Source organism: Peromyscus maniculatus, chromosome 10 (genome assembly GCF_049852395.1).
Source record: "Peromyscus maniculatus bairdii isolate BWxNUB_F1_BW_parent chromosome 10, HU_Pman_BW_mat_3.1, whole genome shotgun sequence".
NCBI classification, from domain to species: domain Eukaryota; kingdom Metazoa; phylum Chordata; class Mammalia; order Rodentia; family Cricetidae; genus Peromyscus; species Peromyscus maniculatus.
This window is the reverse complement of record NC_134861.1, coordinates 3,321,033-3,347,334: the sequence shown is the minus strand read 5'-3', so window position 1 is coordinate 3,347,334 and position 26,302 is coordinate 3,321,033. Positions and strand designations below refer to the sequence as shown.

Genomic DNA, 26,302 nt, shown 5'->3' with positions numbered 1-26,302 from the left:
TGTACCCATTGACGGCTCAGGAGGCTCTCCCCTACCTTCCTCAGCTGCCGGCTTCCTTCACTGGTCGCCATGTCAGGCCGGCTTCTGCCTCATCACCACACTGCCTCTCTGTGAATCTGCCCCCTTTTGTAAGGACACTTACCATGGATTTAGGGCCACCCAGGAGTCCGGGTGATCTTGTGTTGAGGTCTCTGCCTTATTATAGCCGCAGAGGTCCATTTTCCACAGAAGGCTCCATCCCCACACCTGGACATATCACTCCAGGGAACCCAGTGTGACCCAGAGCTGTTCAGAGTCACCCCTGTCAGAGGTCAGCTTGTCTGGACATGCTACCTTGTCTGCTGAAAGACTAACTGGCCATTATCCCCCCCCCATGGCTTTGTACAGATTCGGGACCCGAAGACCCTGCTCCCCATGCCAGGGGTGCTGGTCGGCGACATAGGGAAGAAGCTGGGGCAGAATGGCCTGGATAACGGGTGAGTGCCACTGGCCTCATCAGACAAATGCTACCTCCCTGGGGCTCCAGGAGTTTTCCTAGGCCACAGGCCGGAGCTGGCTACTGAGAAGTGTGGGCTTCTCAGGACCTGGCTTGGCTATGGTTAGGCACCACCACTGAACTTCTTTGAGCAACAGCCGTGGCCTGCATAGTCTCAATTCCCAGAGGTCCACGTTGCCCTAGCACCCCGTGGGCCAGCTTCTCAGAGTGTGACTCTCCCAGCTCTCAGGTCGGTCTAGGACTGCCCCCTGCTGCCCCAGGGGAAACCTCAGGCTGTTGGGGGGGTGCCTATGTTGGACCTTCCTTCCTCTGTGAGGTCTCTTGGCGGTTGGCCTTAGTTGTTCACTGTGAAGTCTGCTGCGAATATTTGCAGGGCTGATCTGTAGCGGTGAGCACTGAGCACTTGGATGAGAGTGAAAACCGTGGGCTGGACGAGCCCGGAAGGACCTTCGCTAACTCCTTAACCAGGCTGGGTCCCTGTGGTCAGTAGCACAGCGGGGTGGTTTGAGGTTTATGGTATCCCAGATGGAGGAAGAGCGGTGAAGCCAGCTCCTGAGGGTTCTCCGTATCTCCGAGCATCCGTTTTTGCGACCCAGGTGGGCGGCAGCAGCTGAGTGGCATCCAACGGGGTAGAGCCCACTGTCATCCATATCATTTCTAGTCCAGCTTCTTTGCCTAGCCCGCAAGGGACCTGCTGAGCAGCCTGGGGTGCCTTCCTGCCTTCTCCTGGGTCAGTGCGTACAGTGCGTACCCCACCCAGCTCCACGGTGCCTGTCCAGTGCACTCAGACCCCTGTCTGTCCACGAGATAACTCATGACTATGGGAAGAGGCCAAAATAGGGTATCCCCAAGCATTGTGACCTGTGCTGTGTTAAAGGTGTTTGCCTCCCTCAGTTCTGTGTGTATTTGGGTTCTCCTGGACATTCTACTGTCTGCCCATCACCAGAAGGCCAGGGTAAGGCCAGGGGAGGGCTTAGGCCTCCTGAGTCTGCAGGTCAGCAGCAGACAGTGTGGAGGGGTCCAGAAGCACCAGTACCTAGCAGAATAAACTTGAGAAAGATCAGGGCTCAGAAGTCATAGAGTGTCACCACCTCTGCTGAGGGCTCTGTGTGCAGCCCGGCTAACCTTGGCTTATGCTGGTGGTGCATTGTAACATGTAGCCAGTGGTCCCAGGGCCTCTGTCTGCTGTTCCCCCTCGCCTACAGATTAGAGCAGTTAGAGTAACTTTGGAACATAACAGAGAGCTTGTACTTGGTCCCATCACAGCAGCTCCCATTTTTAGAGAACAGGTAGTCTCCTGGGACACATCTCACAGGTACCAAGTCAGATGTTTACCAGAGCTTCAGCATATAGGTGTGGCAAAGTCTCGGTTGAGAGTCACCATGGAGACGCTGCAGGACAGCCTGAGCATCTGTTCCAGCAAAGCAGGGTAGTCCAGTGGCCTGTTGTGCCCTCTCTGTCATGCGTGGCCGCAGGAGAAGGCCTCTGGGTCCTTGGAAGAAACTCAAGTAAGCTTCCTGCCTGCACTGACGCAGGCTACCAGCAGAGGACGCTAGAGCTCCAGAACTAAGCGGCTGCCCTGCTGGTCTTAGGCCTCAATTCAAAGAGCAGCACTCTAAGTTAGTGCTGCTTTTAAACTGGGCTCTATTTCTAAGTTAACTTTTGTCCTTTCGTGAGATTCCCAAACCTGTCGAGACTATCGAGGAATCCAGAGCAGAGCCAGCTGCGTGGTCACTTTCAATCAAACATTCTAAAGACAAGGATCTTTCCAGGAGACACTGAGCCAAACCCTCAAGGTGTTCGCAGTAGTTATCATAATGAGGCCGGGCCTTTGGGCCTGGGAGTCCTCCCTGAAGAGGCCGAGGAGCCCAGGATGAGGATCTGCTCCAGGTGGGGCTGCGCTGGTGGTTCCTGAGGGGCCTCCAGAGAAGGAAGTTGCTGGAATTTGCAGCAGGACACCCGGGTGGAAGTTATAGGATACAAATGCTCTCTACACCCTTCCGACATGCCTGCCACAGTCCCACCACCACGTGCCCCACGTTATATACATGTCCCATGTCACTGCCCTGTGCCGTCCACACATGCTTACACCACTCTCCCTAGCACCCCTACTCCATCTGTCCCCATACCACATGCCTCATGTCACAGAGATATCCTATGTCACCGTCCTGTTATTCACATGCACGCACACATGCACACACACACGCACGCACGCACCCGAGCTGCCTCAGCCCCCCATTCATATACTCCCACGCATACCTACTTGCATCTCCCCATGCCCTTTATCACACGTACATCCCATACCACACATATGTGCACATGCCTTGTGCCACACACTCCCTGTGCCCCACTGTCACCCCCTGCTGTCCACACATCCGTCCCCTGCCCTCTGGAGCCCATAATCGTGGTGTGCCAGTAGCCCTCCAGTTGGACCCATCTGGCCATTTCTGTGGATATAAAAGTGACCCAGAGAACGTTTGTGAGATTTGCTCTCTTAAACGAGAGTGGAAACTTCACAAGCACGAGTGTGTTCAGACTCATTCTACCTCCGTGACAGAAAGGGGGAAGATTTTCCACTCCTTAAAAAGTGCTTTCCGTTGACAACATTGTACTTGAAAAGCATTTCTTGGCTTTCAAGTAAACAGTTGGAGCACCTCGGGCTTGGCACTGAGGCTGGGTTTTCTTAAAAATGGGGCATTGTGTGCGGCCTGCAGGCTGGGCGCGGGCCAGGTGGCTGCCAGACACAGTGCACTCTGTTAGCTGGGGGTACTGTGCCGAAGTCTGCCACCCCGGGGCTCTACTTAGCTCTGTCCTGTGGGTACTGGGAAGGGCTGTCTCCCGGGACATGGTTTTGTGGGGATGGCTCCTCCACCTTGGAGGATTCCCTTCTACCCCAACACTCTGTTCCTTTTCCCTAAGTTCCTGGTAGGGGCCAGGTACCGTCGACTTGTAAGAAAAACAGGATGGCTCCAAGAATCTGCTGCAGGAGCATGGCTTCCTGGGGAACAGGGCCAACCGAGTGATTACTCTGACTAGGACTACCCATTGGTGTCCCGGAGAGAGGTCTGCCTTGCGGGATGGCTGGAAAATGGTGTGAACTTCCTAGAGGAGATGGCAGCTTGCTTCACTCTGAGGGAGACCCAGGATTCTCGGAAAGAGGCAGGGAGGGCCACCGGTCAGCAGAGAGCCTGGCCGCGTGGGAGTCTCATAACCATGGTAGTCTTGAGTCTTTTTGAAATACTTTGCTTTTGCCTGCTGTTTACTGAGGGCAACTCAGGTGGAGGGGGGCTGCCTCCAACCAGGGACTAAAGGAAGTCAGATGCGGGTGAGGAGCAGCAGGCTGCCTACCACCATCACAGATGGTAGCTGGTGACCGATGAGGTCCTCTGTGTGTGCCTAGTGGCTTAGCCGCCGGGCACGCTGCTACAGGAACCGCTGAGATTTTCAGGTGTGTTTCATTTTGAAGCTGACATAGATTTGTAACTTTGCACAAGCTTCCTTAAACAATGTAAGAGCGCCTTGGGTTGCCAGTGCCCAGTGTCCCTAGCAACGCCTGTTGGACCCTTTCCCCAGCTGCTCAGGGGAAGCAGATCACTGTTCCCAAGCAGTAGACTGGACTGCAGCCTCTTCCGTTTCATTTAGCATTTTTAAACCACCATCTGCCGGTTTTCTCTCTCTGTCCTGGGGATTCTGGTTTGAGGTTGAAGTCTGAGGACCAGTGGTGGCAGTCTTTAGAACCAACTCCAGACTTTCTGTCCATGGTGCGTGACCTTTGCTGTGCACAGGTGGATGGTGGAGCTTCTCTTTGCCAGTGACATGGGAGCGCCTCCACACTGGGGAATAAAGAGCTGGGCCATGACGGGCCACGCATGGCCCCATCACACAGGCCCCTGGCCTTTGGGGGTGATGTTACCTAAAGCTGCTCTTGGGGAGAAGAGGAAAGCTCAGGAACCATGTTACAGACTCTTGCAGGACTTGCATGATGGAAGCCCACCTTTTCTCCTGCACAGATTTGCCATGTTCCACAAAGTTCGAATTCCTCGACAGAACCTCCTGGACTGGACTGGGAGTGTCAACTCCGAGGGCACTTACAGCACCCCCTATAAGGTACCAGTGGGCTGTGGGTATCTGTGGACAGAACTTCTCAAGTGTCTGTCTTCATGTGTTGGCGATCACCCCAGGAGCAGCTGGCCCTACGTATACCACACATCAAACTCGGGAGGGTTTGGTGCCCTCAGCAGAGAAGGAGCTTAGCCGCCGTGTTGGTGGGCAGGGGTGGCCTGGATCTGGCGGCATTTTCTGCCTATGCCTGGGTATCCATGTCTGCTTGGGTAGGGGGCTGCTCTCCCAGAGCATCTAGACGGAAGCTATCTTGGTTACTATTGCTGTGATAAGACACTATGGCCAAGACAACTTATAAAAGTGTGTTTAATTTGGAACGTGAGGTTTCAAAAGGTGAGAGCCTGTGGTGGCAGAGCAAAGGCTTGGCACCTGGAACAGCTGAGAGCTCATGTCTTGATTCACAAGACAGAGAGACACACACTGGGACACTGTTTTAAAACAGTGCCTAGCGGCTTAGCCGCCAGGCACACACAGAGGACCTCATCGGTCACCAGCTACCATCTGTGATGGTGGTAGGCAGCCTGCTGCTCCTCACCCGCATCTGACTTCCTTTAGTCCCTGGTTGGAGGCAGCCCCCCTCCACCTGAGTTGCCCTCAGTAAACAACAGGCAAAAGCAAAGTATTTGAAAAAGACTCAAGTGTGTGTCTCTGTTTTAAAACCCCAAAGCCTTCCCCCTCAGTGGCACACCTCTTCTAACGAGGCCATCCTTCCCAAACAGTTCCACTGATAGTATTCAAACATGTGAGCCTGTGGGGGCCATTTCCACTCATAGCACCACAAGAGGGCCACATGCAAAGCTGTGTACAGGTGGGGTAACCAGATGTGGTGATAATGGAGAGTGGTCAGGCTATGGATGGAGATAAACCATGCCCACAGCTCGGGAGTGGTGAGCAGGTGGGCAGGTGGCTGACCCTAAGAGGAGATGTTTCAGGAGGATCCTCCCAGGAAGGACACTCCTCAGACAACCCTCACCCTTTGCCTGGTGGGAATGCAAGAATGAATGCAACTAAATTATTTGAGAGAAATTAGCCCTGTGAGCCAAGAAGCCACGTAAGACACAGAACGATACAAAAACAACCAATTACAATTTACCATAATGTCAAAGGCTTAGAAGAAAGAATGCAGTGGAAGGCCCTGGAGAGGTGAGTGTCCTGCCTGCCACAGCAAGGCTCAGGGAAGTGACAGACTAATAATGTCTCCAACTAGAGAAAGAAAGACTACTGAAGAGGATCTGTGTTGTTCCAAAGAGGAAATGAAGGAAACGCTATCTACTGACACACAAGGGAAAAACAGGGTCATTAGAGAGAAGGTTCAGAAACCATGCTGTCGGATACAGGTGAATAACCACACGTTACCTCTGTCCCTCTGGTGTGCCACTGAATGTGAACATTTTGGTTGTTTGTTTTGCTTCTTCAAAACAGAGTTTCTCTGTGTAGCCCTGGTTGTCCTGGAACTTACTCTTGTAGACCAAGCTAGCCTTGAACTTAGAAATCTGCCTGCCTCTGTCTCCCAAGTGCTAGGATTAAAGGAGTATACCACCATCACCTGGCAAATTTGAACACTTTTAATGCCAACAAAACTACATGAGAGTGTGACAGCTGTTCCCTGTCTGGAAGACTGTCATACACACACTACACTGTTTTGGAAGAAGGACCCAAACAGTAACCCAGAGCGGCAGCAGGGGACAGAAAGCAAGGACACCGGGCTGTCCCACACCACCACTGAGCACAGCTTCTGCCTAACGGTGAAGAGCAGGATGGATGTGGAATTGACAGTGAAGGCTGGAACACAGGGCCGTGGCAGCTGGACTCCAAGGAGCCATTGCCCCAGCAGAGTGCCTGGTGGATGTGGAGGCCCCTGCTGGACCACCCTGCATTCTGGTGCCCATCCAGGAAAAAGGCAGGGCACAGTGCCCTCAGGTGGACAGTTCACAGGTCACAAAGAAAAGGAGCCCGCACAACTCAGTCACAGGACTTCTCTACTGAGAGCTCCCTCCTTGGGCAGCTGGAAGACCTCTCCTCTCCTCACAGTGCATCTGGCGTACACCTCCACCTTTGGGACATTCTCTGAGGCTGCATAACATCTGGCTGACATGTGACACTGCTTTTCTTCCCCAGGATGTCCGGCAGCGTTTTGGAGCATCCTTGGGCGGTCTGTCCTCAGGACGCGTCTCCATTATTGGCATGTCCGTGGTCAACCTGAAGCTGGCAGTGTCCATAGCGATCCGATTCTCAGCCACGCGGTGTCAGTTTGGACCCACAGATGAGGAAGAAATTCCTGTCCTTGAATATCCACTGCAGGTACTGGCCCTCTGCATCGTTCCCTGCTCTCTGCTCTTCTTGGCCCCTGGGAGTTGATGAGAGTTCTTAGGGGCTGCCCTGAGAATCCGACAGTGGGCAAGAGTGCACCTGCCAGGCACCAGGACCTTGGGGTGGCTTTTAATGCAAAAGGCCTATGTATGCTCAAAAGGAGGCACACGGGCGGAGGAGAGCCAAGGACGCTGGTGGCAGGTGCAAGCCTGCTCAGTGTGCAGATGAGGTCACCCTGCTCCGGCAGGTAACGCTATTCTGGGTCAGGCTACATTCTTTGACTCATCTGTCCCATCCCTAAGAAATGTCCTAAAAGAAGAAGTCATTTCTGGCAGCAGCAGGTGAGCACAGCCCTTTAAACACTCCGGCATTTAAAGCAGAAGTGGTACCCAGCCTTGCATCCTCAGAGGCAGCAACAGGGCAAAGCAGAGAGGCCACGAGTGGAAAGGGGCACATCACAGCCACCCCCTGTGGCCCCCACTGCATGCCCTGTGCCGTCAGAGCCCCACTGCATGTCCTATTCAATTGGGTGCCCTTTGCAGCCAGAGGGGCAGTCTTTATGGGGTCAAGGGTCAGGTAGGTGACCTGGTTGCTAAATCTGGCTTAGGTCTTGTGCTGAGTGCTACATTAAGTAGGTGTCTGAGTGACAGTCTGAGGAAATGAGACAGAATTACCCTTTCTCTTCACTTTCCTCTTATGTTGGCAATGCGCTGTTTAGGAAGCAAATATTTTTTTTTAAATGTGTCACTAGGCCTGGGTGGCCCACGTGCCCTACTGTGCTGTCCACCTTGTTCCCATGTTGACCACTCTGGGTGCCAAGGGCAGTCCAGTGGCTAAGGAGCTCTAGCCAAGGCCCTCGCTGATGCTGCCCCTTCCTGGGCCTGCAGAAGGCTTACAGAGTAGGCACGTGGAAACCCCTGACATAATGCCTGGCACTATGCACATGTGGAACAGCCATGGTGGCGGCTTGGTGGGTCCCTTTCGGGTGCCACCTGTCCCCTCCAGCCCATTCATCTCCTCCTCCATTTGTCCATCCAGCGGTGGGTGTGTGCCATGTGTGTCAGGTGCTGGTGTGTGGGTTCCCCCCACCCCAGGGGGACTGATCACCTTTCATGGATTCCAAGAAGTATGGTGCAAGCTGAAGAGATGGCTTGGTGGTTTAAAGCACTTGCTGCTCCTCCAGAGGACCTGGGTTTGATTCTCAGCACGTTATGGTGGCTCACAACCATCTGTGACTCCAGGTCCTGGGGAATCTGCTACCTCCTTCTGCCCTTCTTGGGTACCAGGTGCACATGAAGTGCATATATGTAGTACATGCGGGCAAAGCATTCATGCACGTAAAATAAGCATTAAAAATCGATGCCTGTCTTGAACTGAACTGGCACCAGCAATGGGTTTCCTTCATTCCTAAGGACGCTGGCTCCAGGTGCCCAGGGTCAGTGTAGACTGGCTGGCTGGGCCAGCCCCTCTTGAATACCTGTCGTGTGTCTTGTTTCCCTCAGCAATGGCGCCTACTTCCATACCTGGCAGCTGCCTATGTCTTGGACCACTTCTCTAAGACGCTCTTCTTGGACCTGATAGGGCTACAGTTTGGCCTGCTTGAGGGAAACAACAGTACCAGGCAGGTGAGCATCTGTTTCCCCGTTGCCAAGGTTGAGCAGCCCCTTTTCAGCCCTGGAGCCAAACAAAAGCAGCTGAGAGCCTGTGTGAATTCCTTCAGCTGCCCCACCGGCTTGGGGTTCGGCTTGCCCAGTGACTTGCAGTTTGGGCTGCATCCATCTGCCCATTTCCCAGGGAGGTGCTGGCAGAGCAGAACTCACAGCTTCTGAGAGCACAGTGGTTCCACACTGTGCGCTGCCACCCTGAGGTTGTCTCAGCCCTTGTCTTTTCATAAACAACTCTACAGAGTTCCGAATCCACTCTCTCCAAGTTGACAGCCCAGGAAACTCTCCTCAGTTCAGACAGACAGTGCTGGCTAAATGGATAATCTTGTGTAGCAGGCACTGCCTTCGGTGAAGTAGAAATGAGGATGTGTATGAAGCAGATGTGAGCTTCAGGAAGTGCCCATGCTGCCAAGCCATCACCAAACATCTGCATGAGCAGGGTCCTAGCCCTCCCTCTCCTCAGAGGGCTGCACTGGTTGTGCAGCATTGTGCCAATCTCTGCCCCTGATTTGTGGCCCTCTGCAGATGGTCATGGTCAGCACGCATCCATGAACTTTGTGGGAACCAAGTAATAGGCATTCTCCAGCCGTCTGTAGTGGGTGTGCGGCCCTTGAGACAGATTATCCATATAGAGGCGAGATGCACTTGTTTTCATGCCGTCCACCTGGTCTCTGTTCTCGAGTGCGTCCTGGCCCCTTTTCAGTACAGTGGGTTTCCTCTCTTCGACACTAGTGCTGAAGCTGGGGACTGACTTGCATTGTCAGAGTCTGTCTTCACCTCTTCTCGCTGGGTTCTCTCCACAGGCGGAGCTTGGACGTGAGATCCACGCCCTGGCATCAGCTGGCAAGCCCCTAGCCTCCTGGATAGCCCAACAGGGGATCCAGGAGTGCCGCGAGGCGTGTGGGGGACACGGCTATCTGGCCGGTAAGTTTGGGGCAGTTTTTGATCCTCAGTTCCCTCCCATGGGCTGTTAGGCCAGGGTTCCACAAAGTGCAGACCATTTTTCTGATAAGATTTTGTTGGAATGCAGCTGTGCCCACGCGGGCACACACTTTCTCTCAGCTGTGCCCACGCGGGCACACACTTTCTCTCAGCCGTGCCCACTCGGGCACACACTTTCTCTCAGCCGTGCCCACTCGGGCACACACTTTCTCTCAGCTGTGCCCACTCGGGCACACACTTTCTCTCAGCCGTACACACTCGGGCACACACTTTCTCTCAGTCATCCCCACTCGGGCACACACTTTCTCTCAGCCGTGCCCACTCGGGCACACACTTTCTCTCAGTCATCCCCACTCGGGCACACACTTTCTCTCAGTCATCCCCACTCGGGCACACACTTTCTCTCTCAGCCGTGCCCACTCGGGCACACACTTTCTCTCAGCCGTACACACTCGGGCACACACTTTCTCTCAGCCATGCCCACTCGGGCACACACTTTCTCTCAGTCATCCCCACTCGGGCACACACTTTCTCTCAGTCATACCCACTCGGGCACACACTTTCTCTCAGCCATGCCCACTTGGGCACACACTTTCTCTCAGCCGTACACACTCGGGCACACACTTTCTCTCAGCCGTGCCCACGCGGGCACACACTTTCTCTCAGCCATGCCCACTCGGGCACACACTTTCTCTCAGCCGTGCCCACTCGGGCACACACTTTCTCTCAGCCATGCCCACTCGGGCACACACTTTCTCTCAGCCGTACACACTCGGGCACATACTTTCTCTCAGCCGTGCCCACTCGGGCACACACTTTCTCTCAGCCGTGCCCACTCGGGCACACACTTTCTCTCAGTCATCCCCACTCGGGCACACACTTTCTCTCAGCTGTGCCCACTCGGGCACACACTTTCTCTCAGCCGTACACACTCGGGCACACACTTTCTCTCAGTCATCCCCACTCGGGCACACACTTTCTCTCAGTCATCCCCACTCGGGCACACACTTTCTCTCAGTCATCCCCACTCGGGCACACACTTTCTCTCTCAGCCGTGCCCACTCGGGCACACACTTTCTCTCAGCCGTACACACTCGGGCACACACTTTCTCTCAGCCATGCCCACTCGGGCACACACTTTCTCTCAGTCATCCCCACTCGGGCACACACTTTCTCTCAGTCATACCCACTCGGGCACACACTTTCTCTCAGCCATGCCCACTTGGGCACACACTTTCTCTCAGCCGTACACACTCGGGCACACACTTTCTCTCAGCCGTGCCCACTCGGGCACACACTTTCTCTCAGCCATGCCCACTCGGGCACACACTTTCTCTCAGCCGTACACACTCGGGCACACACTTTCTCTCAGCCGTGCCCACTCGGGCACACACTTTCTCTCAGCCATGCCCACTCGGGCACACACTTTCTCTCAGCCGTACACACTCGGGCACACACTTTCTCTCAGCCGTGCCCACTTGGGCACACACTTTCTCTCAGCCATGCCCACTCGGGCACACACTTTCTCTCAGCCGTACACACTCGGGCACACACTTTCTCTCAGCCGTGCCCACTCGGGCACACACTTTCTCTCTCAGCCATGCCCACTTGGGCACACACTTTCTCTCAGCCGTGCCCACTCATGCTGTGGAGCTGTGGACGTTCCTGTGACAGTCTGGATTTGATGCTCCCAGTAGTCTGCCCCTGCCACGCAGCATGTTCTGGTCTGGCCTCCACTCCCCCACACGCTCTCTCTTACTGGCACTGATTCACAGTGGCCATGTCTTGAGTTATTTGTGTACGTGTTTTTGTCCTTTCTGCAGTGTTCTCGGTAGGGCTTTTATTTGTTGTTACGACTCACAAAAACACATAAACAGTTCAGCGGTCTTCTGGTTTTAAATAGAATAAGGAAATTACGTCTTGAAGCACGATAGACAAACATGACCGACTCATGGCTCATGACTTACCAGGATGCAGGGACCAAAGTCAACAGGAGTGTAAAGAGTCACATCAAGGTTACGTGTCAGCTGTCTGGTCCCCCAGGAGATCCACCCCAGACCTTTACCTTGTGTGTTAGCTGCAGCGTGGAGGAGCCGGGAGCTGGACAGGCTCCTCCATCTGCCTGGAGGGAATGTTTTCCATCAGAGGAAGGGCTGAGAGGTTGCAGGCCCCGGGCAAAGCACATCTCCTGAAGTGCACGCAGAGCCCTGGCTGTTTGCATGGCAGGAGACAGTATAAACCTGAGAGCAATCTCAGGTTAGACATTGGCTTTTTTGTTTGTTTGTTTGTTTGGTTTTTCAAGATAGGGTTTCTCTGTGTAGCTTTGCGCCTTTCCTGGAGCTCTCTTGGTAGCCCAGGCTGGCCTTGCATTCATAGAGATCCTCCTGCCTCTGCCTCCCGAGTGCTGGGATTAAAGGCGTGAGCCACCACGGCTCAGCTTTTTAAGGCTTCATTTAGCTAGAAGAGTAGCCCCATGCCCTGTCTCTGGAGTGGTCCCCACGCTCTGGCGAAGCTCTGCTAGGTGATTCCTCAGGTAATCCCAACAGGCAGGAAGGTGACGGTCCTAGGTCCTCACTGCCACCAACCTGTACTGAGTGTTCTTGTGCCATCCCACAGCGTTCCTGGAGGTGACTTTTCTTCCCTAAGGATGGGGCACAGCCAGCAGATGTGGGCCAAGACTGGTGGGCCTGTGGGAGGGGCCTCTCTCAGAGCATCTTGAGTGACAATGTGGCATTTTTTTTTTTTCTTGCAGTGAATCGGCTTGGTGACCTCAGGAATGACAATGATCCAAACTGCACCTATGAAGGCGACAACAACGTCCTGCTGCAACAGACCAGCAACTACCTGCTCAGCTTCCTGGAACGCCGGCTCCAAGGTGGGCGCCTCTGTGGGAGCTGAGCTCAGCAGGCGCAGGGCTCTCTCAGTCCCGGGGCATTCCAAGCTTGTGGCAGGGTGTGTCCTCAAGCCGGGCATGGTGGCACAGTCCCATAATCTCAGTACTCAGGGGGCCAAGGAGGGAGCATCTCAAGGGAGAGGCAAGACGTTGTCTCACCGGGCGGTGGTGGCGCACGCCTTTAATCCTGCCACTCGGGAGGCAGAGGCAGGCGGATCTCTGTGAGTTCGTGCAGAGCCTGGTCTACAGAGTGAGTTCCAGGACAGCCAAGGCTACACAGAGAAACCCTGTCTCCCAAAACCAAACCAAAACACTGTCTCAAAAATAAAAAGCTAAAGCAAAGATGGACCATCTGCAGGGCGAATGAAGGTCATCACCTGGTAGCAGAGGGGCTTCCTAGGTGCAGGCAGAGTGGAGGCGGCCAGCCAGAGATGGAGGGGCTCGCTGGCCAGGCTCTGTGGGTGGGGCCTCCTTGTCTTTCTCCTAAGTCACGGAAGTGTGTGCTCTAGACGGAGCTGCCTTCACAAGCCCTCTCAAGACAGTGGACTTTCTGGAAGCCTATCCTGGAATCTTGGACCAGAAGTTCACAGGCTCCAGCCAAGCTGACTGGCTGGACTCAGCAGGTACTAGCCTTCTCCCCTCCATTGCCTGGCATTTTCCTCCTCCTGCCAGGAGTGCCTCTGGCCACAGGGAGGGACTGTGGCACTTACACCTGGGTGACCATTGACGGGGGCAGGTGCTTTTCGAGCTTGCCACATTTCCTTGGTTTTCTTGCTGTCCATAAGTCTTGGAAAGGTCTCTGTGGCACCCGCCTTTCCTGCTGCCCAGGACTTGATCCTTTGGTTGGAGCTTGGGAAACAGTGAGCCTCATAAACTAAGAAGGGATGGGCATTACCCCAGCCTCGGCTGTGGCCTCCGGAAGTTGATGCAGGTGTTTGACAAGCTAAGGATGGCATTTAAGGTTCAAGGGTGACCATCAGGCAGCCCTGGATCCTGTCCTGAGGATGTCTGGGTATTGAAAGAACCAGACATCCACTGTCTTACAGTGTAGAAGTAGACATCCAAAATCAAGTTTCGTTCCTTGCCTCTCCCTGATCCTGGGGGTTCCAGGCACACCCTTGGTTTGTGGCCGTGACACTCCACCCTCTGCCTCTGTTGTCGCAAGATATCCTTTGTGTCCTCCACATAAGGACCCTTGTTGGATTTGAGGCCTGCCTCGATCCAGGGTGACCGCTTTATTAGCTACTTCTTCCCAGTGCACAGACCCTTTTTATAAAGCCAGTCACGGGCTCCAGGGGTCAGAACCCGGTAGACATTTGGGGACCACCTGTTTGCAGCACACCTGGGAGGACCCTGAGAAGGGTGTACCACCCCAGACCCCAGCCCTGCCTCACCTGCTCTTAGAACACCTGAGACTGAAGTCACAGCGTCCTACCTTTCCGCCGTAGCTTCCCTCTGCATGTAGGATGTGGAGAGCATAGACCCCACCATGTCTGGTCAGAACCTGTTTCCCGTCCATGGCTGTGTGCCCTCCTTGTTCACCAGTGCCGTGTCCTGAGTAGTGTGGGACGTCAGCTCAGGTGTGGCAGGAAGGATAAGCCCCGCTTCTGCCTCTCTGCCATTTGGCTGGCTAGGTCCCAGTAACCCACCGCAGTCCGCCCCTCTGGAGCTGGCTTTCTGCTGCCAGGGGGAGCTTGTAGGGAGCAGCATGCTAGGCTGAGGCCTTGGCAGGGCAAGTGCCAACCTACAGCCCTCTAGCTGACCAGTGGGTCTGAGGATGGGAGTACAGGCGCTCATCCTCTCAGCCCCTGGCCATCCTTGGCAATTAGGCACTCTGATGCCCACGTAGGCCTCAGCGCCCCTGAAAGAGCAGTCACTGCGTCTTAGCTGACTGAGTGGCCCTGTGATCTGCAGTCACAAAGCTGCAGTGACAGCGTGGAAATGCTGTCAGTCACACCCACCCCAGCTTCACCTGGTAGAGGGCCTCGGGCAGCTACCCTCAGTGCTAGATTTCCCGGTCCGCAAGACGCCCGTCCTCTACCGCCCTCATGAAGACCGCCAGGGTACCCAGGGTGACACGTGTGGTGACAGGCGTTCTCAGTCGTTCCCTGTGTCCCCCCCAAAGCCCCTCTGGCAGCATACCGCTGGCTTGTCTGCTACCTGCTCCAAGGGAGTCATCAGAAATTCTGTCAAGAGAAAAAGTCCAGAGGCAGCGACTTTGAAGCAAGGAACAACAGCCAGGTGGGTTCGTTTCCCGGTTTGCATCTGTTCGGCTTGCCCCGGTGTCTGTTGTGAGATGTCAGTGTCCCGGGCAGTTGCAGGCCCTGCCCTTCCAACCCTGTACGGCCGTGACTGCCGGCCTTGCCGCCTGTGGGAGAGGTGAAGGGTGCCATGTTGGCAGTGCCAGGAGTGGCTGCCGGAAACCAGAAGAGCAGCAGCTGGAGTGGGGTGTGGGGAGGGAGGACCCACAGTCAGGGCTTCTCGGTGGGGCGGCGCCTCCGCAGCCCACCCCTCACCCCTTCCTGCCCCTCCGTTCAGCACTTCTCAGCCGCCATCTTCAGTTGGGAAGGGCCACAGTGCCTTCTGCTCCCCGGCCCCCCGGCTTGGTGTGCCCCACACCCCCAGAAGCAGCCCGTGCTTGGGTTCACAGTCAAGCCGCACCCGTGTGCATTTTAATCCTCTGTGGATTGAAAAGTTCCGGCGAGGCCATGCACTGGGGGCGGGGAAAGATGTCCTCACGGTCGTCAGCACTCGGTTCGGTTATCAGAGAAGGCTGCCCCAAGGGGCCTTTGGGGGCTAGCCTCCCTAGGGAGGTGACCAGTCTGTGTCGAGAGAGGGGACCCCGCAGGACCCGTGGCCGCTCGCCAATCTCACACACAGTATCAGAACAGGGGCTCTGCATTTCGGGAGCCCTGGAGAACAGTGTAGCATTAGCCCTGTCCAGTAAGACCTGTGTTCCTACACCACCCCTAGCCACACAAGAGGACAGGTTCTGTGCCCTGGAACCACTTGCTGGTGTCTCTACTGTAGTGACAGCCTGTTGGGCCTCTCTCTATTCTCTTAGGAGTTGGGCATGGGGCCAAGTGAACGTGGGCTGTCTCGGAGTGTGTAAATGTTATAGCTTTCTCTTTTCCAGGCCTAGCTCCACTTGGAGATCTGTGTTTGTGCGTGCGTGCGTGCGTGCGTGCGTGCGTGCGTGCGTGTGTGCGTCATACTGTATCCCCATGCTGCTTAGCCTCACAGTACCGACCTAGGACGAGTGTTCGCACATGGACTTGAGTCCGCAGTTCCCTGTATTCTCTTCATACGAGACCTCGTTGTACAGTCACAGTGATGGGCTGCCTCCAGCACACACCAAGCCTCTGTTCTATTCGCAGGTGTACTGTTGCCGGCCCCTGGCCCTGGCCTTCCTGGAGCTCACTGTGGTGCAGCGATTCCACACGCACACACACAGCTCCAGCGTGCCTCCATCTCTGCAGGCCGTGCTTCGGCGGCTCGGCATGCTCTACAGCCTCTGGTCCCTGAACCGGCATATGGCCCTGCTCTACCGAGGTGAGGCTGGCGCTTAGACCTCAGTCTGAGAGGGCCTGGTGACCAGGTACCTTTCTCGTTAGTGAAAATCGTCACAGGCGTAGTAGCTCCTGTCACCAATACATTCCCAGCTGCACAGACCACTGTGGAGCTTCTACAGGAAGGCTGCTGTGGGCTTGAGGTGGCACCAAGGGGCAGGGCGGGTCTCCTACTCTGTCCCCTGGTGGCTTCAGAGGCCTGCGTGCCCCACACCCTACAGCCCCATGACCCTCTTGGCTGCCAGCTCCTCACAGCCACCCGGCAGTGCATCTGGACACCTGTGTAGTCTGACGCCGACACCTGCCTACCTGTGTATCCCCTGTTCCTCCTGTGGTAGGACTTCACCCAGCCCCCAGCCTCAGGGCCTTGCCTCCCTCCCAGCTTCTTAGCCAGGCCCGACACATGCCCGAGAGCAAGGCCCCTCAGAACTGGCCCCGAGCCGGCAGGTTTCTTCCGAGACATCACAGTAGGCTGGTCAGTGCCGGGATACCCCGGCACCTCTGGCCAAAAGGCCTAATGGGGCTGAGTGGAAAAAGCCACTTCTGATGTGCTGGGGCCACAGGGCCGAGGGGCGTTGACAAGGTTGTGCTTGCAGGTGGCTACATTTCTGGTGAACAAGCAGGAAGGGCGATGGAGGACGCCATCATGTCACTGTGTGAGCAGGTGAGTCACCTCACCTCTGTTGGGATCCTCTCTGTCCCTACCGTGCGGGGGGGGGGGGGGGGCCCCACTGTTAGTTATCCTGAGGCTGTTCGCCCATGTTCTGCCATCGCCCAAATGTTAACTTAAACTTCAGTATGCTTGGCAGGGGTTATTTGAAGAAGAAAAAAAAATTGTTTGCATTTCAACAAAATCCTTGGGCGTCTCCACAGCCGATTGCTCTGTGGGGCTCCATAATAGTCTTTGTGAGGAAGCGGGGGTCACGGAATCGCCGTCTCAGCTGCCAAGTGTGATAGCTTTCCCAGGAGCTCAGGAGCACGTTTTTGCCCTCGTGGCTTCTGGACTTCCTTTCCTGCTTCAGAACAGCAGTGGCCAGATTGGCCATAGGCTGGGATGAGCCTCCGGGGACATGCTAACAAGCTGCACTCATCACCTCTGCCAGCCTCTCAGCCTTGCTGCAAGAGCAAATGCTGGCTGTCCTGAGTGAATGGCGACATGGTGGAAATATGCAAACGCACACCCAGGGAGTCCATAATGGAGGAGGCCGGTGAGGCCTCAGAGTGCTGTGCGCCTGCTCAGGTTTCCAGTGTACTGTAGCAACCAGCTGAGTGGCTGTGTTACTCCATGGTTGCCCTGGAGACCGTAGGGCGTCGCCAAGTGGACGCACTTTGTTTCCCAACAGCTGAAAGATGATGCGGTGGCTCTGGTGGACGTGATCGCCCCTTCCGACTTTGTTCTGGGCTCCCCAATTGGCAGAGCTGATGGTGAGGTAAGGGGAGTGCCCCCTGCGGCCACCCGGGCTTGGCCGGAGTCTGTGGCGGGTCCTAAGGTCGTGAGCAGTCTTGGGTGCCTTCCTGGAACTTGTCACACTTGGAGGGCTTTCTGGGGACAATCAGAGAAATCAGGTGGTGTCACAGCTCTTTGCCACTCCAGCTCTGTAGTCTTGGGTATCCGTTCCTGATGACCCTTTACCCTACGGAACAGGGAAGTCGCACTCCTGCCCTGGGGTGACATTCAGTTCCTGTGAAGACTGAGATCTCAGCCTCCACACCCCTCCCTGCCTGCTCTCCACGTGGGCCCTGCAGCTCAGTCACAGACACCATTAGCCACCCTGGCCCTGGCCTTTCACATCAGGCAATCTGCTTTCTCTTTTTTTTAAAGCCTTGAGCATCTTCAATTTCTCCTCTAGCCTGCCCTTCAACCCCAGCTGACTACCCCTTAGCCATCCCAACTCCGGGGGCCCCCGCTGCCCCTCTGTGCCTACCTGTACAGCCCCACAGCCCTCACTTCACTTCCTAATGCCCACTTGCTACCAAGTTCCAGAATGGTTTGTGCAGAAGCAGTTAGTGGCCTTAGTTCTCTCGATCCACAGGGTGTCCCACCCACCAGCAGCCAGGCACCCTGCACCCTCCTGCCCTGCCTACCTCTGTTGCTTCTGCCGTTTCATACCGTGCTGCTCTGGCCCTCCAACCCCAGCCCCCGTTCTCCCCTCTGTTCTGGTGCGCCAGGCTGATTCCCATCCCAAGGCCCTTGCATATGCTGCGCCACTGTCTGGGGCACCCTCTGTCCACTCAGCCTGGCCTGAGCCCTGCCAGCTCTGTCCCCCTCACACAAACAAACATCCATTCTTCTGCCAGGTGGCCCCGCCAGCTCAGAAGTCACTTCCTGTGTGACACCCTACCACAAGGTGATGGCCATGTAGGGAGACGCTCACAGCCCGGCATTTCACAGTACCTTGTTACCCACGGGGCTATGCCCCCGTTATTCTGGCAACATGACACTGCGGGGTGTTCCAGCCATGTGCTTGAGGTCTGTGGGATGGGTTTAACTCCTACCCACCCCAGGACCATGGTGGCCGCCTGTGAGATGGAGGGCAATAGTGAGGGCATGGAACCCACTGTCTTCAAGAGCATTGGACTCAGTGCTTCACAAGCCTATGAGGGGTCTGTTGGGGGGGGTTCTGAACCCCAAGACTGGCACACTCAGGCTGCATGTGCGTTGGGGTGGGCATCCAGGAGCAGATAGGGCTGGGCAAAGAGTTCCCAGATGCTTCAGAGCATTTGCAGGCGGGGCAATGGCCCACTGTGTTACCACGTCATTTTTCTAAGAGCCCAGAATGCAGAGAAGGCCTGCCAAAGGGGCCCATGCACAGCAGAGCCAGTCACGGGCAGAGGTCTGGGCCCTGGTGTTAGAGTTGATGGACAAAGGACTTGGTATGGACAGAGCACCAAGGAGTGGAGCTTGCCTCCCTTGGATCCCTCCAGGCAGACAGGCTTCTCAGGCATTTGCAAGAAGGACCTGTATTGTAGGACAAGCCATGCAGGGGCCTGTCGCCTGCAGAAGGAACTGCAGCACATGCCCTCTGGAACTGCTGGAGGTGGAGAGGAGCTGTCCCTAGATGGAGGGGGACTTCTGACTCTGAATGCTGCAGCTCATCTCCTAGCCCGGGGCAGTGCCTGGCAGGGCGACTCACTGTACACACTCCCAGCATAAGGAAGTGGTGCTCGGACCCAGCTCGCATAGGTAGACATGACTTCCAGTGCGCAAACTCAGCTGGGGATCTGAGAGAGCACAATGCTCAGCATGGTGAAATGTGGTCAAGTTCACACTCCATGGGGGAGCAGGCCAGGTCTGCAGTGCGGGGCGGGGGAGGGTGGGGTAGGGGCAGCTGTGTGCCATGGGTCCCTCTGAGCCATCTGCTCTGTTGTGGCTCTGCCCTGGCTGACTGCCCAAGGTGTCCATGTCTGCATGAAGTGTAGGATCTGGCTAGGTCTCATTAGATAGCATCCACTCTACCTGTTTTCCATTGAGGAACTGTAGTTAAGAACAGCTCGGACTCTAGTAGGGCCAATGGGGACCCAAGCCCCCAGCCTTGCCCTGGTCTCCTGGCTTGTGCATCCTGAGCTGTAGGGTAGCTGGGGACAGGTCTCAGAGAAGACAGAACTTGTCCTGGCAGATGTGGGAGGTGAGGGTAGGGGTGGGGGCAACGAGCCTATGCGGATGTAGGGGTGGCCACCATGGACAAAGAATTCCCAGGGAGGGACATCTCACAAGGGGATGGTTCCCATCAGAAATGCTTTTATGGCACTTTATAATTAAATTTCCTTAATTACTTCCTACTAAAAAAATTAAAGGCTTATATAAATTAAACATACATCATCTTAACATTTCCAAAAAAGTGACAGTGGGATATTTCCTGTCCTCACAAAACCAGAGGGAATCACACTGGCCACTTACCCTCTGCCAGCTACCGCCCTTTTCTTCTCCCTGCAGCTCTATAAAAACCTGTGGGCAGCCGTCCTGCAGCAGGACGGGGTGTTGGAGCGTGCCACCTGGTGGCCTGAGTTCACTGCCAACAAACCCTTGGCCAGCAGGCTGAAGTCCCAGCTGTAGACATGGTGGCAGAGGCGGCCACAGCAGAAGCAGCTGACCCAGAGGCCTGGACCCAGGACACCAAGATACCCACGCTGAAAACCACGCACACCGTGCCTCTTCTGGTCCCTCGTCGACCTGTCATCCCCATCCTCCAATGGGGACAGGTCATGTCCCACGTGGTGGGTCAAGGAGTTTGCACAGTGTGTCTCCCTGAGGGTCTTGGGATTTTAATGAAGGATTTTACCCATGCTCTCTTGGGATACAGATAGGAAGGAAAAATCGGGGCTCACAATGAAGGCTTCTGCTCAGGGGAACTTTGGGGTCCATGGGAGATTTTTGCAAAGCTCTATTCTCTATTCTGCCTTCTGATTCTTTAACCTTTCTGTGGTGTTGTTACTTATGGCTCTGTACCATGGAGCATGAGAACGATGTCATTTGAAGATTTTTATGGGAAAAAATGCTTTATTACTTATTTTGGTAGCACCAGAAGTTTCCACTGAGGAAGGGCCCCCACAGGGGAAGGGCATGGTGGTGGGGACATCTAGCCTACTCACCATGACATCCCCACTGTGTCAGTGACTGGGTGGCAGTGGTTTCAGTCCTTTTATTTCTAAAACAGGGGCAATGCCCAGTGCCATCTGTCCCCACCAAGCCTCCCTCAGCAAATTCACACGTGGCATGACCCTGCTACACTGGCCCCAGCCAGACCCTAGTGCTTCTGAAAGCTATGGGGCCATGCTGCCGTCCCTTCCCGCTGTAGGGAGGATCCTGTCCTCTTAGCCTTTCCGATGGGCTGTACTGAGGCCCAGGTGCTTACCGAGCCCAAGAGCCTCTTGAGCACCTTGCTCTTGGTCAAGCCCACCCCCCGCCCTGGCTCAGCCACCTCCCAGAGTTCCACTCCAGCCCAGTGGCATGGGTGGGCTCTGGGGACCGCCACCTGGAGTCCCCGTGGAACATGGGAACCATGCGTTCACAGATGATCCCCTCCACCTGGATCTGTGGCTTTTCCCAACAGCGAGGACTAAGTCTTAGGTCTCCTCGGGTCCTGCCAGCTCTTGGGGTTTGTGCTTTTCCCTTCCTGCCGCACAATGGTCACCTCAGTCACCTGTGTGGGTGACTTGGGTTTTTTTGGGGGGGAGGCGGGGGAGCTTTACTATCCTGTCCGATTGGAGGCTGAGCAGCATGTCACAGAAGTGGCTAAGGTCGGTAGAGTGTGGCATTAAGATAAGTCACGTGGTTCCCGGGGTGAAGCAGTCTGGCTGCAGAGCTTTCATTGGTGGCTCCGATGCCGACAGAGTTGAAGTGATAGAAAATGTATCAGCAGTGATGACTTCTGGGGGAGGAAGGGTCAGTTTTCTTTTAAGAGTGGCCACTGGTGGGTTGACCATGCTCCATTGTATGTTCACACACCAAGAGTTTATGTGCAGGCACAAAGTAGACTTGATGGATTTTTAAAAATATGTGTGTTTTCATATCCACCCATTGGGTATGTCTTTGTCCCTGGGGCAGAGACTGGCTCTCTGGACACCCAGACTTCGATAGATGTCCTGTTAGCTTGCAGGCATCACATGCCTTGCAAGGAGGAAGCCTGTATCCTTAGTCACTGCCAGGGTACATGTGCTCCACTCCTGTTCTGAGGGTGAGGCTGGTGGCGTGTGAAACAGGCCCGTGGGCAGGAGCCACATTATTGAGACAGACTTGTAAAGGTCCCTTAAAAATGACACATTTGTAAACAGCAGTAAAAACTTGAATAATTGCAATAAAGTGTTGAAATTGAAGCCCTGCTTTCTCCTCGTGTCTGGGTGTTGTTGGGCAACAGCCGAGTTCGAAGAAGAAAACACGTTCCCGGCGACCTCACACCTTACTCATTTACTTTGGTCACAAGGCACAGAGCCTGTTCTCTGTGTCTGTTGGCTCCTGTCAAGTTCCCTCCACCCAGGAGAAGCTGGAGCAGTGGGAGTGACCTGCGTTGTGTGGTGCTCTTGCTTCTCCCAGGGATCTCCATCACCGCCTGGCTTTGCATCACCAGGTGTCATGTTAGCATGCATCCTATTGGATGCTGTGGGGGGGGGCACCTTCTCCCACTTGCAAGGATGGAGTGGCTGTTTCCCCCACCAAGCCACATGGACCTCCAATGTTATCAGCCTCTTCCTGAGAGACCTGAGGCTGGAAACTTGCACTCTGGTCTCACTATGGCTGACACAGACGCACCTATTATGTCCTTGCGTGTGGCTAGCTCAGGCTAGCTCTTAGAAGGGGCTTGCTGGGACTCACTCTGTACCCTCTGCTATAGGACTTTGGATACCAAGTCGCCATAGAAGAGTAGAGACTCTTGGGATGAGCAGCGGCCAGCTGTGCCTGCTGTTGTACAGCAGTCTCCTGTAAGGAAAGGCACCTTGTTGCTTGCACTGTGTAGGCACAAACACCAGCACATCAGTGAGAGCTCACAAGTCAGAGGCTGGCAAGAGATGCACTCGGTCAGCCTCCTCCCCAGTGGCTTCCCCAGGAAGGCAGGAGACTTCACGTCCTCAGGGTGGAAGCATTTCTTAGCAGCCAGCATACCTTCCCATCTGCCCTTGATACTGCCTCAGTGGGTCTCCTATATGTCCTCTTTCACCTCACAATGCATCCTCATTTGTTCTTGCTGCCCTGTGGTGGCACCCGTTCTTAGATTATTTTGAAACTATTTAGGTGTGTGTGCATTTTGTATGTGTGAGTACAGGTATATGTGTACCCAGTGTACATGTAGAGGTCAGAGGATGACCTCTGGGGCCAGTCCTCCTTTCCAACGTTAGAGCCGCTGTGCACAGCACGTGAATGTGCGTCCCTCCCTGCCACCTTGCTGGAGAAGTTCTTGCTGTAGACACACATGACCATGCACAGCTGGCTGTGGGCTCTGGGGCTCTGACCCACATCTCCATGCTTCTGTGACCAGCCCTTTTCCCACTGAGCAATCAATCCCCTTAGCTCCCAGTTTCGTTCTTTGTCTAAGGGAGCAGTCAAACTCAAATGTTGCATCTGTAAATGGTTTGTTTCTTAGTTTGGTTTGTTCTCAGACAGGGTCTGTCTCCATAGCCCAGGCTATCCTGGAACTTGCTTTGTAGAACAGGCTAGCTTCAAACTCGCAGAGATCTGCCCGCCTCTGCCCAAATGCTGGGATTCAAGGTGTGAACCACCACACCAGGCTATCTGTAAAGCATTTTTACATATGGAAAGTAGAAAACCTTAGATAGTCTTTGTAAATTCTTTTCCTTCATTCATCATTTGCCTTGCAATGTGTTAGCTTTCTCAGTTGACTTCAAATAGCTTAAGCTGTAAAGCAAGAACTATTTCTACCTTGAAAGCCTTGGAAGTCACACATCGGAATTCATCTCAGGCCAGGATCATTTTCATTTTCATGAATTTGTCTTTGGGAACATTTCAGGATTTATTGACAGGGGAGTGGTAGGGATCAGATAGGCCAAGCTGGCCAGCTTGTTGAATCGTGCACAGGCCTGAATTCTCGAGTTATTGAAGGTGAGACTCCCTCTCCTGGTCCTGTGCCTCTGTTGTATTGTCCCATTCACATTAGCTGCCCGCCCCCTCTTTTGCTGTTTGTTTGTTTTTGTTTTTGTTTTTTGAGACAGGATTTCTCTATGTAGACTAGGCAGGCCTGGGCCTCGGAGATCCGCCTGCCTCTTAGCATCTCTTGCTTCTAGTATTCTGGTCCTCAACTTTCTGTTTTCAGTGTGGCAAGGAAAGGCTCTCTTACCTTTTTCAGAAATCCCTTGGGTAACTGAACTTGACTTCTCCAGCCCACAGATCCAAAGGTTTCTTTGGAATTCATTTGGAGGTTCTGCTTACCTGACAGGCCAATGCCAGGAGAAAGTCTGTCTTTATATAGGAAGGTTGTCTTTCCATCCCAGGCTGTTTCTTCAGGCTAGCTTACTTATTTTTATTTGTTTTGTGTATATGGGAGTTTTGCCTGCATGCATGTCTGTGTACCACATCCCTACCTGCTACCCACAGAAGTCAAAAGAGGGTGTCAGATGCCCTGGAACCAGAATTGCAGACATTTATTAGCTGCCATGTTGGTACTGGGAATCAAACCCAGGTCCTTTACAAGGAGCAGCCAGTGCTTTTAACTGCTGAGCCCTGTCTCCAGCCCTGTGGCTGATTTTCCAAGGATTCCAACCTTCTATTTCTCTGTGTTGTGCTCAGGAATTTCAGTGTCATCATGTGACATTGGAATGCCCTTTGACCTTTGCTAGGGGCACGTGCATAGACTAACTTCAGTATCTAGTGGTGGAAAACCTCTACTAGCCTCGCCGTTTGGTGGGGTTGGGTGACACTGTGTTGGAGCCCACTCAGTTTCCTAGTGGCTGTACCCAGCAGGGCTGCTTCATAAGAGGTTGATTGGACCACGGGCCTGGGTACCAGGTGACTGTAACTAGCCAGGGGGAGGTCTTGCTCCACCCCTTGGCATTGTTACAAATAGGCCTTTGGAATAAAGTTCTGGGCCCTTTGGATAAGGATCCAGACCCACCTGAGTCTTATCCCGTGTTTTCTGTCTGTTTCTCTCGAAGTTCCGACTAAGTCTCTTATCCCTCGTTTTTCAAGAGTTCCTGTGGTAAATAATGGCGGGGGCCGGTCCTCAACAACACTGTGAGAAATAAGTCCACGATTTCAAGGGACTCTGGTCACTGTCTCAGAGCTAAGGGTAAGCGGTAGAGACTGACTCCAGTGCTGGGGCGGGAGTGGCCTCGTTGCCGCTGAGGAGCCCCTGGTCTCGGCTGTGCCGCCTCTATGGACCCGAGACTTGAGCCAGCCTGTGGGACGTCACAGAGCAAAGACCGAAACTAGCCCGCGAGTGTTGCGGAGCAAAGGGGTAGGACAGCTGCAGGCTGCGGCTCTGAGCACTAGGTCCCGGGGGCCTCACTGACCTGGCTGTCCCCCTGTGCCTGCACGTCTCAGGCGGAAGGGGGAGAGCATACCGTGTTCTAAGAGGAAACGTCTGGAGTGCCCAGGCTGGGCAGCCCTTCCACCCAGATAATATTCCGCAACTCTTGGACTCCATGAGCTACGTGGTGCCAGAGCAGAGCATCCTCAGAGCCCCTGTGTGGGCAAGGTGGTCATGTCGGGGAGAGGACCCGTCTCCCCTGGCTGCCTTACTGAGCCTTGGGTACCAGTGCCCTTGGGCCCTGCCTTCTGTTACACTTGCTGCCTTCAGTGAGTGGCAAAACTTCTCTGCCTGCTTGTGAGTGTTGTGTCTCACTGCCTTCTGGCTACCGGCATCCTAGCTGCTCCCAGCAGGTGAGCCCAGCACAGGCGCTTCTGTTCCTTTGGGAGAGAAGTAGCCTTACTCTCAGTCACTCCGGCTGCCGAGTGACCCTGGAGCAGTCTCTGCTTTGTCCTGATCATACTCTGCAGCCACTTGCTGTCACTGAAACTTACGTCAGGGCATTTCCTTCAGGCTCAGGGCTTAGATCTTAAATCCAAGAGGTCAGGGCGGCTCCCGGGAAGAACCTATCCAGAGTCCCCTGTGGCTTCCCAGGAATGCTCAGCTGCCCTGTTCCCAGGCAAGTGCAAGGACTGACTCAAGGAAGTTTCTATATCACCACCTCCTCCACTGCCCCTCACCCTCATCCCAGCAGCTGCCGGGAAAGTGACTCAGTTGGCCATGTGATGCTCAGAGAAGTTTCCAGTACAGTGGTCAAGGGAGGATGAGCAGGAAAGGCATGCATGCATGAAGGGAAGTCCAAGCATGAGATGGCCCCTGTGCTTACACTTAGACTCATGACACTGAGGGTGGCACTCCTTCCTGGGTGGCTTGGTGCTGAGCCCCTGGTGCTAGACTTGGAGTGGAGTCTGCTTGTCCTTTTGATGGAGGTCACAAGAGTGTTTTAATACAGTCAATCAGGGACCAGTGTACTGTTTGCTTTGCGGGAGGAGACCATGGATAGACTTACAAGGCTGGGCGCTTCAGGGCATGAAAACAAAATCCCAGAATGAGCCCCGCTCACTACCTAATAATCTGTTGGTCACTTTGCTCTGCAGAACTTTTTAATTCAGTTTGCAAAAGGCCCTAATGTTTATTCAAAATTTAAAAATTTGTTGATCCAGAATAAGATTTTTAAACTTTTAGGAGGATTTCTCTATGCTGTCATCCTCTGAGGACAGGATACTGTCCAGGTAGACACCCTTCCTTGCAGCCCCTGGGAGAGGAGGAAGAGTGGGCTCATGGCTTGGGCAGGAGGCCCAGGTCCAAATCCAAGTTTAATACCTTGCTAC

At 54.5% G+C, this 26,302-nt stretch overlaps 1 protein-coding gene across 1 annotated transcript in view; it reads left to right on the top strand.

Moving 5' to 3' along the window:
* The window catches only part of Acox3 (acyl-CoA oxidase 3, pristanoyl), a 37,137-nt gene extending 15,327 nt beyond the window's left edge, over positions 1 to 21,810 (top strand). The window contains exons 8-19 of the mRNA XM_076545719.1: positions 388 to 476; positions 4,507 to 4,603; positions 6,737 to 6,919; positions 8,431 to 8,553; positions 9,396 to 9,516; positions 12,287 to 12,409; positions 12,937 to 13,050; positions 14,553 to 14,668; positions 15,805 to 15,979; positions 16,593 to 16,660; positions 17,340 to 17,426; positions 19,931 to 21,810. Of these exons, the coding sequence (XP_076401834.1) occupies positions 388 to 476; positions 4,507 to 4,603; positions 6,737 to 6,919; positions 8,431 to 8,553; positions 9,396 to 9,516; positions 12,287 to 12,409; positions 12,937 to 13,050; positions 14,553 to 14,668; positions 15,805 to 15,979; positions 16,593 to 16,660; positions 17,340 to 17,426; positions 19,931 to 20,050 (1,416 nt within the window). The 3' untranslated portion in view covers positions 20,051 to 21,810. The remainder of the gene's footprint in view (positions 1 to 387; positions 477 to 4,506; positions 4,604 to 6,736; positions 6,920 to 8,430; positions 8,554 to 9,395; positions 9,517 to 12,286; positions 12,410 to 12,936; positions 13,051 to 14,552; positions 14,669 to 15,804; positions 15,980 to 16,592; positions 16,661 to 17,339; positions 17,427 to 19,930) is intronic.
* The last annotated feature ends 4,492 nt before the right edge of the window (positions 21,811 to 26,302 follow it).